Source organism: Aquarana catesbeiana, linkage group LG06 (genome assembly GCF_042186555.1).
Source record: "Aquarana catesbeiana isolate 2022-GZ linkage group LG06, ASM4218655v1, whole genome shotgun sequence".
NCBI lineage: Eukaryota > Metazoa > Chordata > Amphibia > Anura > Ranidae > Aquarana > Aquarana catesbeiana.
The window spans coordinates 71,517,477-71,533,850 of record NC_133329.1 but is presented as its reverse complement, the minus strand read 5'-3'; the positions used below and the strand labels follow the sequence as shown (position 1 = coordinate 71,533,850).

At 42.1% G+C, this 16,374-nt stretch overlaps 1 protein-coding gene across 2 annotated transcripts in view; it reads right to left on the bottom strand.

Moving 5' to 3' along the window:
• Positions 1 to 16,374, bottom strand: part of LOC141148597 (uncharacterized) — a 406,627-nt gene that overhangs the window by 191,435 nt on the left and 198,818 nt on the right. For both annotated transcript variants that reach the window (XM_073636195.1, XM_073636194.1), the window contains exon 14: positions 13,732 to 14,028. In XM_073636195.1, coding sequence (XP_073492296.1) covers positions 13,732 to 14,028 — 297 coding nt within the window. The remainder of the gene's footprint in view (positions 1 to 13,731; positions 14,029 to 16,374) is intronic.

The following is a 16,374-nucleotide window of genomic DNA, read 5'->3' as shown; positions in this document are numbered from 1 at the left end:
CAAACGCAGCCACTGTGCCCATCAAATGCAGCCACCATGCCCATCAAATGCAGCCACTGTGCCATCAAACGCAGCCACTGTGGCCATCAAATTCTGCCAGTGCCCATCAAATGCTGCCAGTGCCCGTAACACTGATATACTTTATTAAATCATTGTACCTGCTGTCCTGGGGGTTTCCCTCGTGCTCCTCTCTCTCCTGACGTCACAGCCCCAGGGCCGAGGAGAAGATTCACTGCAGGAAAGCAGTGCAGGGGAGGGTAGGCGGAGCTTAAGGCTCCACCTGTCACCTGTTGCTTATGGGGTGCGAGTGACACACGCCGCCCCCCCTGCATGAGAGAAAGCCCCCCCACCCGTCTTGCTGATTCCCGGCTCCCGCTGCCGCCTCCCGCACACTTGCAGCCCACGGCGGCCGGCTTTCTGTAGCGGCGCCGTGGTGTATGGGCGTGCTTGTCATAGAGTAGGGAGCGTGAGATACACGCCCCCATCCTCTGCCAAGCAAGCCCATACACAGTGGCGCCGCTACAGAAAGCCGGCCACCGTGGACTTCAAGTGTGTGGGAGGCGGCAGTGGGAGCCGGGAATCAGCAAGATGGGTGGGGGGGCTTTCTCTCATGCGGGGGGGCGGCCCTTTTTGCCGCCCCCCGCAAAGTGCCGCCCTAGGCCTAGGCCTCGTCGGCCTAGGCCAAAACACAGCCCTGGTAACAAGACTCATTGTAACTGAAATGTGCAGGTTTACTAATGTATTATCATATTTAATCTTTATTGCCACAAGATGGAGCTTTGTGAACTTGGATTCATCATGAGTAAAGAGGATTGCATTTTGGGAGTTGTGGTGCCAGCCAGAAAGAACTCCATGGTTAAACAGACACAAAAAGACTTCAAATACCAGAAATCTGATGTAGGGGAGGAGTTATATAAAGCCAGAGAGGAGTCTGGGAAAGAGACTAGTGTGTAAAGAAGAATAGGCCCCGTCTGGGAGAGTCAAAGAGAAAGATACAGGGGAAGACTTTGCCTTAAAATAGGGACAGTGTCTGTCAGTTCCGGACTACTGGTAAAGCTGCTGACATCTGCCAAGACAAGTCTGTGTCAATCTCACTGTGTGTGGGAATGGGGGATCATCCTTAGGTCTATTACTGGAGCCACTGGAGACCCAGATCTGCTGATTTCTGTTGTGACGCTGCTGAATCGATCTAAAGGATGTTGCTGAATCGCAGAGGTACTGCCGTCTGAATACTGCAGAAATACACCTGGAATCGTTTTATCTTAAAGGGGGCCCCCATTCATCACTGAAGGAGACCTTCTTCTACAAATACTGTGGAATATTAATCCTTTGTGTCACACTGACTGACTCTGTAGTGAAATCTATTAAAAAACAACCCGCACTATCCCTCCTAAAGGCACCAACTCTCCCTGTATGTTCTGCAACAGTCCCGCTGCTCAGAATTTAAACCCTGAACATCTGAGATACATCTTATGTTATACTCCTGATGATTAACCCCTTGTTAGACACTTTGCCACTCCTTACTCATAGGAAAGCAGTGTTCTACAACAGTTTCTTTATTGCGGAAAGCATTCTCTTTATTGCTTAAACTTCTTCAAGAGCTCCAACTTGGCTGGTCGAAGAGTGCCTGTTACCCTGTTTAGTCAAGAGTTTTTAGTTATTTTACCATCATTGCATTATAGCTAGGCCCTAGCCTCCTCACCAGTGGCGGTGCGTCCATAAAGGGTGCACGGGCTCCGCCCCCTCTCTCCTGTCACCTCTTCTGCATTGCATGAATCTATCTATGGTCGCCGCTGCCACCCCCTATTAATGTGCCTGGGCTCTTTTCGGGCACCGGGCACCTGAATTACGGCGGCTGGGTATTTTTTGGTAGCATCTGATTAGAGCCTTAGGCTCTAATAGGCGTCCAAAAAGGTGTGCTGCAAAGATGGTATAAATATGGTTAAAAACAAATATAAAACAGCTGAAAACATGCAAAATTGAAAACATGAAATGGTTAAATAGGTTTGTGTGCTGTGTGTATAATACATGCCAGTGTGGCTGTCAGTTTGTGTGGATGTGTGTAGTTTGTCAATCTGGGGGGGGGGATGTGTGCAGTGTGGCTGTCAGTCTCTGGGGGGGTGCAGTGTGACTGTCTCAGTCTGGGAGCTGTCTGGCTGTCAGTCTAGGGCAGTGATGGCGAACCTTGGCACACCAGATGTTTTGGAACTACATTTCCCATGATGCTCAACTACACTGCAGAGTATGATGAGCATCATGGGAAATGTAGTTCCAAAACATCTGGGGTGCCAAGGTTCGCCATCACTGGTCTAGGGGAAGTGTAGTGTATGTGTATAAAGATCATTATGAGATTCACCAATTACTTCTGCATTCCTTGGGGGCTGAAGTTTGTATTATTAGTTTTTGTGTGCCTGCAAACCTGCAGACTATTGAATGGTAATACATGGACATCTTTTAAAATGTCTCTCCAGGCAATGTATTTTGCAAGGTTCTCATAAAATATGGCTACTCATAATGTGCTTTTTTTTTATTACCCTAAGTTAGCATAATTTTTTTTCCTGGTGCTTCCATAACTACTTGTCTTTCTATGCTGGACCGACAATACTAATTGAGCCTCTTGGTGGTACCTGGAAGCCCCTTCATTCTGTATGCCAAAGCGGTGGGAAGGTTCCTTCAGTGCGCATGCGCTGGAACTGTCTATTAAACATTCTCATATAGCTCCTCCCCTCTTCCCTCCCAGCAGTGATTTCACAAGTTTCACACCCCCTGCCACAAAGCTTTAGATCCCAAGGAGGATTTATGGCCATGTGACCATTATAGGACTCCAATAAAATGTATCTAATTTAACATTTATGATATTTGGAACATTGGGAACTGCTAAACAAAGCTCTTATGTCACATTGGGCTGTTTGAGGAGGGGGGTGTTTACAATTACTTCCTGAAGATTAATCAATCTTTAATACTGCTAAAATAGTAACTTTGTAACTAAACATATCAGGCGTCACAATGCAGGTCCAGGGAAATTGAGATCATTCTCGGTGTCCTCACAGATGGTCAGATTTGGTGGGATGCAGACAGCTTGATAAATCCATACTTCATATCTAGATACCAGTAGTGTTGGGTTATCACCTCATAGCTTCTATTTGCCCTGCAAAGAACTGGTAGAAAACAATATTGTTCCCCTCAGTCAGTTTCAGTAGGGGTGTCTTCCAGGTTTTCCCTCTTGAAGATCTGTGAAGGAAGGAATACATCACAAAAATGAGGAAATGAAATGCTAAACAACCTGCATAATGCCACAAGATGTCATTGTAGAGATGAATGTAAGACCCCATACACACTATTAGATTTTCTTCAGATTTTTGTCTTCAGATTTACCAAAACCACATATTGCAAGGGCTGCCTGATTGCATACAAATTGAAACTCTTAAGGTTTAGACCTCATATTATATGTTTTTGGTAAATCTGAAGACAAAAATCTGCATAAAATCTAATAGTGTGTATGGGACTTAAATTACACTGTACTTTTTCTACTTCCTAATCCACAGATTTGCTCTGTCCTTCTTCTTATAAATACAATATGTTTTCTTGTGTGACCAATACAGTTATTTTGTGTCTCCCTCCTTTTTTTGTTTAGTGTAGCTGTTAGTCTGAGGAAGAGTGCAGTCAGAGATAGGGTGTGCGCAGTATGGCTGTCAGTCCAGCATGTTGTGTAATGTGGCTGTCAGTTTGGGGCGGGCATACAGTGAGGTGTACAGTCTGGCTGCAGTACAGGTAGGAGGGGAGTGTTTATGTTGCTATGGGGGACGTGCAGTGTTGTTGTCAGTAAAGGGTTCAATGTGGATGTCAGTATGTGGGGCTGTGCAACACGGTTGTCAGTGAATCCGGGAGGTGTGCAGTGTGTCTGTGAGTCCAGGGCAGCATGCAGTACGGTTGTCAGTTTGGTGGGGAGGTGCAGTGCGGTTGTCAGTTCAGAGGGTGTGCAGTGTGGTTGTCTGTCTGGGAAGGTTTGCAATGTTGCTTCAGTTTGAGGGTTGTGGTGCACTATGGCTGTCAATTGAGGGGATGTGTAGTGAATGTGCATAAAGATCATCATGAGAAGCACCAATTACTGTGCACAAGGATACAGTATCTCACATAAGTAAGTACACCCCTCACATTTTTGTATGTATTTAATTATATATTTTCATGTGACAACACTGAAGAAATGACACTTTGCTACAATGTAAAGTAGTGAGTGTACATCTTGTATAACAGTGTAAATTTACTGTCCCCTCAAAGTAACTCAACACACAGCCATTAAAGACTAAACCACTGGCAACAAAAGTGAGTACACCCCTAAGTGAAAATGTCCAAATTGGGCCCAAAGTTTCAATATTTTGTGTGGCCAGCTGGCAGCACTCATACGTCTATTTCCCAAAGACAACCTCTGGATATGATGCTGAGCACGTGCACTCAACTTCTTTGGTCGACCATGGCGAGGCCTGTTCGGAGTGGAACCTGTCCTATTAAACCGCTGTATGGTCTTGGCCACCGTGCTGCAGCTCAGTTTCAGGGTCTTGGCAATCTTCTTATAGCCTAGACCATCTTTATGTAGAGCAACAATTCTTTTTGTTCAGATCCTCAGAGAGTTCTTTGCCAGGAGGTGCCATGTTTAACTTCCAGTGACCAGTATGAGAGAGTGAGAGCGATAACACCAAATTTAACACACCTGAGGCCTTGTAACACTAACGAGTCACATGACACCGGGTAGTGAAAATGGCTAATTGGGCCCAATTTGGACATTTTCACTTAGAGGTGTACTCACCAAAGAAGTTGAGTGAACGTGCTCAGCATCATATTCAGAGGTTGTCTTTAGGAAATGGACGTATGAGTGCTGCCAGCTGGCCACACAAAGTATTGACACTTTGGGCCCAATTTGGACATTTTCACTTAGGGGTGTACTCACTTTTGTTGCCAGCGGTTTAGACATTATTGGCTGTGTGTTGAGTTATTTTGAGGGGACAGCAAATTTACACTGTTATACAAGATGTACACTCACTACTTTACATTGTAGCAAAGTGTCATTTCTTCAGTGTTGTCACATGAAAAGATAGAATAAAATATTTACAAAAACTGGCTACAAGGCGAGTTCAGAGGGTGGTGATAAATGGGGAGTACTCAGAATGGTCAGGGGTGGGTAGTGGGGTCCCCCAGGGTTCTGTGCTGGGACCAATCCTATTTAATTTGTTCATAAACGACCTGGAGGATGGGATAAAGAGTTCAATCTCTGTATTTGCAGACGATACTAAGCTAAGCAGGGCAATAACTTCTCCGCAGGATGTGGAAATCTTGCAAAAAGACCTGAGCAAATTAATGGGGTGGGCGACTACATGGCAAATGAGGTTCAATGTAGAAAAATGTAAAATAATGCATTTGGGTGTCAAAAATATGAATGCAATCTATACACTGGGGGGAGAACCTCTGGGGGAATCTAGGATGGAAAAGGACCTGGGGGTCCTAGTGGATGATAGGCTCAGCAATGGCATGCAATGCCAAGCTGCTGCTAATAAAGCAAACAGAATATTGGCATGCATTAAAAGGGGGATCAACTGCAGAGATAAAACGATAATTCTCCCACTCTACAAAACTCTGGTCCGGCCGCACCTGGAGTATGCTGTCCAGTTCTGGGCACCAGTCCTCAGGAGGGACGTACTGGAAATGGAGCGAGTACAAAGAAGGACAACAAAGCTAATAAAGGGCCTGGAGGATCTTAGTTATGAGGAAAGGTTGCGAGCACTGAACTTATTCTCTCTGGAGAAGAGACGCTTGAGAGGGGATATGATTTCAATTTACAAATACTGTACTGGTGACCCCACAATAGGGATAAAACTTTTTCGCAGAAGAGAGTTTAATAAGACTCGTGGCCACTCATTACAATTAGAAGAAAAGAGGTTTAACCTTAAACTACGTAGAGGGTTCTTTACTGTAAGAGCGGCAAGGATGTGGAATTCCCTTCCACAGGCGGTGGTCTCAGCGGGGAGCATTGATAGCTTCAAGAAACTATTAGATAATCACCTGAATGACCGCAATATACAGGGATATGTAATGTAATACTGACACATAATCACACACATAGGTTGGACTTGATGGACTTGTGTCTTTTTTCAACCTCACCTACTATGTAACTATGTAACTATGTAAAATGTGAGGGGTGTACTCACTTTTGTGCACTTTTTCAATAAAAATACACTGAAACAAACAAAAGAATGAAATTCATATTTTTTTCTTTTTTTTTGTTTTTCTCAAAGCCATTTAATACTTTACACAGGACCCGGCCACGATTGTAACTGGGGGGGTGGCAAAAAAAAAGGTAGTTTAAACAGCGATTCTGGTTGTAGATATTTTATCACTTCCATTTTCATGTTTTAATAGTGAGCAGCAACTAGGGGATGGGACTCAGGTGCAAACCAGACATTAGATCAACTTTATCTCTCCAGATAGGTAAGTATGAGCTATACAACGAATTATGTTTATTTTTTATAACATGAAAAAATGAATCAATCAGTGTATGATGTATGCGGGTTATTTGTCATGCTCTTCCCTGTTTTTGTTGTGCATCTACTCACTTGTATCAGGTTGCTGTAGTGGTCCTGTATGTTTCTCAATGGGCTGATCCAGGCTGGGATGCTCCACTCTACATATGAACTCTGACCCCTTATTCTTTGGTTCACACAACAGGCGGGCTGTACATCTGAAGGTGTTCTCTGACTGTCTCTCGTGTACAATGTCTGGGATGTTGTATTTATTATCTTCGGTAACACATTCATAATTTCCCTTGCTCTTCTTAATCCAGGTGACTGTCAATCCCTTTGGGTAATATCCAGAGATTCTGCATTCTATTTTGTATTTACCGTTGAGCATTGATGTTTCTAGGGAATCAATATTTGGGCGTCTGAGAAGTTCTGCAGAATAATCAGAAATGATCAATATAAGCATTAGATACTATATAATATTGTTTAGGGCTGCAACTAACGATTATTTTCATAATCGATTAGTTGGCCGATTATTGTTTCGATTAATCGATTAATCGGTTAATCGGTTAATAACCTTTATAAAAAGTGTGGTGTATAATTTAGTTAATATGTAAAGTTTAAAAAAAAGGCAATTTATTCCTAAATATCAATACGCAGGGGTAAATATAAATAACCAACTATATGGTTAGGGAGTAAAATCTTTAATCCACTCTCAGAATAGACAGAAGAGATATACTCTATATACTATTAGAGGTTGAATCTGGACTCAGATCAACTTTTTTTTATTTAAAGAAAAAAAATTCTAGACTGTTTTGCAGATTTTCAAACAGAACTGTAATATTACATGCTTTTCTGCAGCTTCTCCATTGAAGTATATTGAACCAAAAAAGCACTGTTTTGCATTGAAAAAGGTCCTTGACCCTTTCCAAATACACAGCAGCTGAAAAAAGCATAGATGTGAACGTTAATTGAACTGTAGTGCATTTCTGCAAAAAGCACCAAAAAACACATGGGTGGGAACCAGGCCTGAGACATTTAGTAACATAATGGAGTTAAAAAAAATAAAAATAAAATAAATGTGTTTTTTTACTGTGCAACAGAGAAAGTAATATTTACAGTAGAGATTATTTGCTCTTTTTGTACTATATAGGGCTAATTTTAGCTTTTTTAACCCCATTATGTTACTGGCCGATTAATCGATTATGAAAATAGTAATCGATTAATTTCATAATCGATTAGTTGTCGATTAATCGATTAGTTGTTTCAGCCCTAATATTGTTATTGGATTTTTATTTTCTTATAACAAACTTGATTCACAAAGGTACATAACAAAGCTTTCCTAGCCTGCTATGTAAGTCATGGTGTTTACCCCCCTCACTGGTAATATTACACCAATGTCAAATTTGCCGGTGTTATTTGATGGCTGTGATTATATGCACAGTGGTGACAAAACAACAAACTCAAAATAATTCATGAGAATATTGGGATTTTTCCAGTAAAATGTCCATTTCACAATATCAGTTATACTCTTGGGTGATACACTCAGCAAGCAATGTATATTAGGAACATCTATACACCTACATATTCTTTCAGGTATCTAATTAGCCAAATATTGGCCCCAGCCCAATGGTCAGGAGCTTCATGTAAATCAAACACCAACATGGGGGAAAAAATTAGTCCTCATGGGTTTTTGACCATGGTGTAATCATCGGTGCCAGATGGGCTAGTTTGGGTATATTTCTAACTACTGATCTACAATTTCCTCCCACAACAGTCTCTAGTATTTGCTTGCATTAACTTGCTACTTGGTGCAAAAGGAAAAATCCAGTTAGTAGCAGTTCTGTGGATGGAAATGTCTTGTTGAGAAGAGAATTTAAGCTGGCCATAGATGGATTGAAATGCTGCTGAGCAGTAGCGGCTGGTGTTTTTTAAATTTTTTTGGGGAGGCAGCTAACAACCACCCCCCCGGTCAGTCAGTGGCATCCCCTGTGGGAAGACGGTCGTACATCAGAGCCCCAAACTTACCCCAGGGGGAACTGTGCACATACACCCCTAATGGACGGTCCGCCACTGCTGCTGAGCCTCCTGAATTGGCTGAATTTCTATGTGTCGCCATCCCTGCCTGACAGAAGTCGATCTAACAATTGACTACTGTTGAATGGGAATATTGGAAAATGTTCTAGTTCAGCCGCTGAAGCCAATGCAACAAAGAGGAGCCTATGGGACTGGGTAAGTGAAAGTGTTTTTCCAGGTCTCCAGACCAAAACAAGTGCTTAATCCTTGTAGTGACCGTGGTATCTTCACTACAAGGCGGGATTTTGACTTTCCTGGGAGTTCAGCTTCAAGTTCTGCCGTCCTTGATGAATAAATACAGGCCAGGGCTTATGTTATTACTTCTCAATATTAGGTGCTACTGGTTCTTACTGTTGATGTTCTTTTAAGCAACATGTTCCAACATGACAGTGCCGCATTTATATAGCCAGAACACAGCCAGACACTGGAGACTCTGTCAGATTAGGCCACATTGTAACATGTCCTGCCCGCTGTTACCAGTAGTTCTGACCGCACTGGTCAAAGCCCCGCTGATTCCAAAATGTATATTTGCCCAGGAGTGGGTGGAATTTGTACGGTGAGTGTGGTCTTCTGTACTGCCAGTAGAGCCTAATTTTGCCTGAAATGTACCATTACAATTTATAGCCATAAGTGTGTGGACACCTGACACCTGGGGTGGGGTGGACACCTGACCATCCCACCTTTATAAGCTTGATGAACATCTTATTCCAAACAAGGGGCATTATTTTGAATTTTGATTCCCTCTTTGGGCTATTGCAGCCTCCATTTTGTGGGAAGGCTTTCCATAAGATTTTGGAGTGTGTGAGAATTTGTGCTCATTTGGCCAAAAGAGCATTTGTGAGGTCAGGTACTGATGTTGGATGAGAAGACCTGGCTCACACTCATCATTCCAGTTTATCCTAAAGGTGTTCAGTAGGGCTGAGGTCAGGGCTCTGTTCAGGACACTACAGTTCCTCCACACCAAACTCATCAAACCTTGTTTTTATGTAGATGGAGTTGTACACCATGGGACAGTCATGCTGGAACAGAAAAAGGCCTTCAACAAACTCTTACCACCAGGTTGGAAATGAACAACTGTCTAAATGTCTTTGTATGCATTGTTCTAATAATTAATGCATAATTATCATGTTTGATCTCCATACTGCCATTCGATAATATAATCAAATATAGACAAATGCATTAAAGTAGAACCCCAGACTTTATGCCCATCCAGACATCATTTCATAATTTCTTTCTTAAAGTGGTTCTAAAGTTAAAACGTTTTTTACCTTAATGTATTCTATGCATTAAGGTAAGAAATGCTCCACTACACCTGTCATACTCCCCACCCCCCTCACTGTTACAGCGCTGTCCCTTCTGCAGCACCGCTCCTCCCCCTTCCTGGTCTCACAGGAGACATAGACAGCAGTGGGAGTCATAGGTTCCTGTTGCTGTCAGTCAAACTCCCGTGAGGAAGAAGCAGGGGCAAGGCCAAGCCATGCTGTGTGTGTCTATAGATGCACACAGCTCGGCTCACGAGTGTTCCGGACTGTGTGCTTAAGGGGCACCCATAAGAAGAAGCGGAGAGCACCTGTGGGGGACTGCAGGAGAGGAGGTAAGAGACTGCTCTGTGCAATATAATTGCACAGAGCAGGTAAGTATAACATATTGATTATTTTAAAGCAAAAAAAAAATAGCATTTAGTATCACTGTAAGTTCTTCATCACATAAATGCTAATGTGCAGCCAGGATACACATTATTTTCTAATTCAGATCACTCACCCACTATTTGTAGAGGTCCTATTCTTTCTTCTTTTGGCTCCTTCAGACTGTGATGTCCTACTTTGCAGATAAATACTAATCTGTGGTCCATTCGTGTTGGGGTGAAGTACAGACTGACTGTACAGCTGTATGTGTTATCTGGCTGTCTCTGAGGTTGAGGAATCCTGTAGTTTATGCCATTAGTAACAGGAACGGCCTGCCTTGTCTCTTCCTCTTCTTTAAACCAATTGACGGTCAGATCCTTAGGGAAATATCCAGAGATTCTACACTGTATTTTGCATTCAGTGTTGAGGATCAGGTAAGGTGTATCTAGTGCTTCAATTTGGGGGCACCAAGGAAAATCTGTAAAGCAATCAGAATGTAATAATGTTATCAACCAGGTTACTTTAAATATGAATTCCAGGTATGGTATATTTTCACATAGCTACATATTTCCAGCTTGGATCAATGTAACTATGTATATTCTATACCCCTTGAAGCTGGAAATTACTGAAGTAGATACCACTACTAGAGTGATCTCCCCATCCGTCCAGGTCCTGATGCATACTGAATGCAGGAGGTCAGGCACTAAGCATGGATGCCATTCAGGGAATGCTTTGCATTATCTGAATGAGTGCAAAGCATTCTCTGAATGGATGAAGTGTAGAGGCAGGGCAGTGGCTTCACTCTTCACCATGTCCAATCAGAGAACATTGTACATTCATTCAGAAAATGCAAAGCATTTTCAGAATAGCGGCCCTCCTGAGCAACTGACCTCTTGTGTTCAAAATGCATCAGGCCGAACCTATAAGCAGTTAGAGATCAGTGGAGTAGCGGGGTCAGTGCTGGGATATAATCCACAGGAAGTGATGGAAGCAAAATCATTTTTCAAACACTGAATTAAACATGAAATGTCAAAGCTGCTCTAGAGGAGGATGTCAACTATTTGTATGATAGGCTGACTGGTGAGGACTGAAGGAGGATCTGGAATACAGATACAGAGAGACCAAGGAGGACATTGGAGTGACCCGGGAGGGTGATATTTACAAGTGAGGGTGACTCTCGTGCTATACAGCAGAGGGTCGATGTTGTCTGGTGAGTGTAGGGAGGTCATGTGTGATTTCATGGATCATATTGGATGGATGAATGCAGTAAATTATTGTACTGGTGGCCTCTTGCATAATATATGGTGCACAGGACTGCAGTCACACCTGAGCATTTTGTTTTCAGGGTGAAAGTCGCGTGATTTTACTGAGATTTTGCAGCGCCTTTTACCGTGTTTTTGCTGCGATTTTGTACAGGTCAAAAGGTCAGCAATGTAAAAAGCAGAAAAATGAATGTAATCTACCTAAAAAGAAGCTCATGTACTTTTTTTGAGTTTCAGGTGTTTTGCTTCAGGCAACAGAATGCTCAGATGTGAACAGGGGCCATTTAAAATAATGAGATTTTGCTTGTTGGCCGTTTTGGAGCTTTTGAGATGAGCGTTTTAGGAGCTGAAAACGCTCAGGTGTGAATGTAGCCTTATGCTGCGTACACACGTTCAAACTTTCTGACAGAATATGTGCGATCGGAGCTTGTTGTCGGAAATTCCGACAGTGTGTGGGCTCCATCGGACTTTTTCCATCAGAATTTCCGACACACAAAGTTTGAGAGCAGGCTATAAAATTTTCTGACAACAAAATCCAATCGTTCAAATTCCGATCGTGTGTACACAAATCCGACGCACAAAGTGCCACGCATGCTCAGAATAAATAAAGAGATGAAAGCTATTGGCTACTGCCCCTTTTATAGTCCTGACGTACGTGTTTTACGTCACCGCGTTCAGAACGATCGGATTTTCCGACAACTTTGTGCGACCGTGTGTCTGCAAGACAAGTTTAAGGCCAACATCCTTCGGAAAAAACAATGAATTTTGTTGTCGGAATTTCCGATCAATGTCCGACCGTGTGTACGGGGCATTAGACTTTTCATTGAAATTTATTTTCTTTAATTTTTTTATTCATAGTATTGCTTTAACACATTTTGTTCTGTTTTTTTTTTTTTTTAATAGAGACAACGCTGTGTAGAAAAGACATTTAAGGATATCAATGAGCAGCACAATAGTGGCTCCACCAAATCTCACTCTTCTCAAATGTAGAGAGATTAATAGAGGATACAATACCTTAGATGATCCCACACTACAGATATACAGCTATGATGTTCAAGAAGACACAGGAGTGCCAAGGCACAGGAGGAGAACTGCTATTTTCAGTATAGAGACTAAAGTGCTATTTTATAACAGGTGCTATCATAAACAATAGACTGTTGTCCAATCCAAATAGATCAGAAGATGTTATATAAAGTGTTACTAAACCCACAACAGTAAAATCAGTCTGTATATGCAGTAAAGCATGCTTGTTATACTCACTGTAGAACCCAAGGGGTAATCCTTTGCATTGTGTATAAAGGCTGTTTGTCTTCTCTGATCCTCCTCTTCTTCCACTGTCTCAAAAAAAGAACCTGATATTTACAGAGCCAGTGGTCGGGCATGCTCAGTTTGGTGTGTATTGCCGGAGAGTTTTTTTTTACTTTGGAGGGTGCATGTGATCAGCACACGGCCAATCAGCACTGTCCAGACAGAGGGTCAGGGGGGAATGAAAACTCCTCCTACAAGCTTTACTAGGAACTGATAGAAGGCAAAAGACTGCTATATACTGTTGATGAGAAAAGGTATTTAGCAGTTTATATTTACTAAATATTGCATTTCCATGTTTTGTGTACTGTGGGAGACCAGATATAGTGACTGCAGGTTGTGAGTTTAGTAATACTTTATGTTCTCTGAGCCTTCAAAGAGGTTTATGTTTTCTTTTCATGTAAACAAGGTGTGTGTGTGTGGGGGGGGCTGTGAAGATTGCCGTCCTCTGCAATATGTGCCCTTGTTACATAGTTTCATAACTTGTATGACATCTCCTAATATATTAATGTTTCTGATGTTTTACATCTTCTCATAACCTCCCTTATGCTTTCTATATTACCCTTGTGATTTGTATTGCTCTTGAAAAGATAATGGGCAGCACAGTGGCTAGCACTACCACATAGATGTACTAGGTTCACTGGTTCAAATCCCAACCATTATACTATCTGCATGGAGTTTGCATGTTCTCCCTGTACCTGCAAGGGTTTCCTCCCACACTTCAAAGACATGCTGGTAGGTTAATTGGCTCCTGTGTAAATTGGCCCTAGTATGTGTATGGATGTGAGTTAGGGACCTTAGATTGTAAGCTCCTTGAGGGCAGGGACTGATGTGAATGTATAATATATGTAAAGCGCTACATAAATTGATGGTGCTATATAAGTTCCTGTAATAAATAAATAATCCCTTGTGTTACTGATGGCACAGTTTTACCTTGTGTTCTGTGGTCATTACCTGGTCCAAGTAGCTCTGTAGATTGAGGTTCTGCCATAGACTCGTGTTCCCAGGTGACCCGTACAGGAAATTTCAGCTGATTCCAGGGAATTTTGCACTCACTGATAACACAGAATGTTTCCATTTCATCGTCTACTAGAAGAGTTTTCTTTGGTGTGTATAGAATATATTTGTTTTCTCCAAATGTCCATGTAAGATTGATGTTCTTGGGAAAGAACTTCTCCAGGCGCACAGAGCAGAGCACCTCCTCAGGTTCACATGGATTTAATTTCACTGAATCTGTTAACACCGGGGCCACTGAAAATCAACAAAAACAGAATCAGGTACTTGGAAATGAAATGTAACTATAACTTCAAATGGAATCAACACAAAGGTGTCCTTTTATGAAACTGAGATCAGCAGCGATCCCGAGTCTCACCGCTGATCTCAGCTCATTACCAGTTTATGAAACTGAGATAATCAGTGGAGAACATGTTCTCCACTGATTATCTCAGCACAGTGAGAATTTGTAACTGACTTCACAGAAACGGCCAGTTTATGAAGGTGCGATCTCCACACTTCACTGGCGATCTGTGACAGAATTCGCACTTTCTGATTCACCATTTCAGAAGTGGAGAATCAGAGTGAGAAGCCTGAAACTGGTGAAATTTATAGTGTGTAGATATATATATATATAGATATATATCTATAGATATAGATATATATCTATATATCTATATATAGATATAGATATGTATATATCTATATCTATATATATATAGATAGATAAATAGATATTTATTGACATATATAGACTATATCTATCTATAGATATATCTATAGATAGATACATCTATTATATATATTTTTACATATATATATATATATATATATATAATATATATATATATAGATAGCTATATAGCTCTATATATATATATAGATATATATAGATATAGATATATCTATATATATCTATATATATATCTATATATAGATATATATAGATATATATATAGATATATATAGATATATGTATATATTTTTTTTTAGATGTTCACGTCTCTGGCTGGGTTCACACTTGTGCGATGCGTGAACCAGCGTGATTCCTAAGTGGGTTTTCAAATCGCACCTACATTGACATCTGCGCACCACTGCGGGTGTCAATGTAAAGTTAATGACACCCCCAAATCATTTCACAGATCGCAGTGCGAACTATGTAATGGTGCAGGAATCGGATCGCATGGGTGTTCACACCCATGCGATCCGATTCCAGTGCGGACCAAATAAAGGGTCCTGTACCATTTTGGTGCAAATGCAATATGATTTAGGGCCAGTTCCCACTGCTGCGGTGTCCGAGATCGGATGTGATTCGCACCGCACTGCAGTGCAAAATCACATCCGATCTCTGTGCAATGCGATTTCAGCCATACAGATAGTATTGCTAAATTTGCATTGCCCTCGGACCAAACTCTTACAGGACCCTTTTTTTGGTCCACAGCAGAATCGGATCGCATGGGTGATTCGATTACTGTCCGAGTTTGCAGATCACACTGCGATATGCGAACTGATTCGGGGGTGTTAACTTTTAGGCCCAGTTCACACTTGTGCGATGCCGGACATCGCACAGGCATCGCATGTAATTCGCAGCACACTGCCATTCACATTACATGCGATGTCTGTGCGTTTCGATATCAGCTGTACAGGTAGTATGGCTGATATCGCACCGCATTCGGTGCAAACACGCACAGGACCCTTTTTTCTGTTCGGACCAGAATCGGATCGCATGTCCGGACTGTCAGTTCGCAGTGCGATATGCAAGCTGAACTGGGGGTGTCCTTAACAATGTATTGACACTCCCCAGCGATTCGCATATGGCAGTGTGAACTGACATGCGAGTCGGTGCGATGCGGGAACCCGCAGTGGATTCGCAGTGTTCTCGCATTGCACCAGTTTATCAATTTTTATGTTTATCAATTATGAAATACTTAGTATGAACAACAAATCACTCTCCTCACCCCTGACAGCACGGAGATCTGTCTGTTTACATCGTACAGCTATGTTGGTTCACCCAGGGGAGCCAACCTGCGGTTGTAAACCCTTACAGACCACTTTTCACTACAGGTAAGCCTATATTAAGGCTTACCTGTAGCTACCATGGATATCTCCTAAACCTGCACAGTTTAGGAGATATCCCCTGTATCAACATGAGTCAATGTCATTGTCGCACTTCAGCTGATGTGTCATTACCGGTGGCTCCCGCGCGCATGTGCAGGAGTTACGTCATCGCGGCTCCGGCCAATCACAGCGCCGTGATACCCGGAAATAACTCCGGGAGACATGTCGCCGGGCAGAGCAGTGTGGCGGGAATGCTGCGGGGGCTTCAATCTAAGGTAAGTATTTCATAATGAGCTAGTATGCTATGCATACTAGCTCATTATGCCTTTTGTCTTGCAGTGATTTTTTTTGTGGGTTTACAACCATTTTAAATGCATTATAAACCTTCTTATTTGCACCTTGTTATCTTTACCAGCATAAGATATGCATTGATCATATAGTGTCATGGTGGCATTTGTTGCCCTGAATACACAACCTAGAGTAAAGTAAGTCTTTACATTTTAGTGTCAGTACTTTGTTTTTTTCATTTGACATGAGGCACAGCAC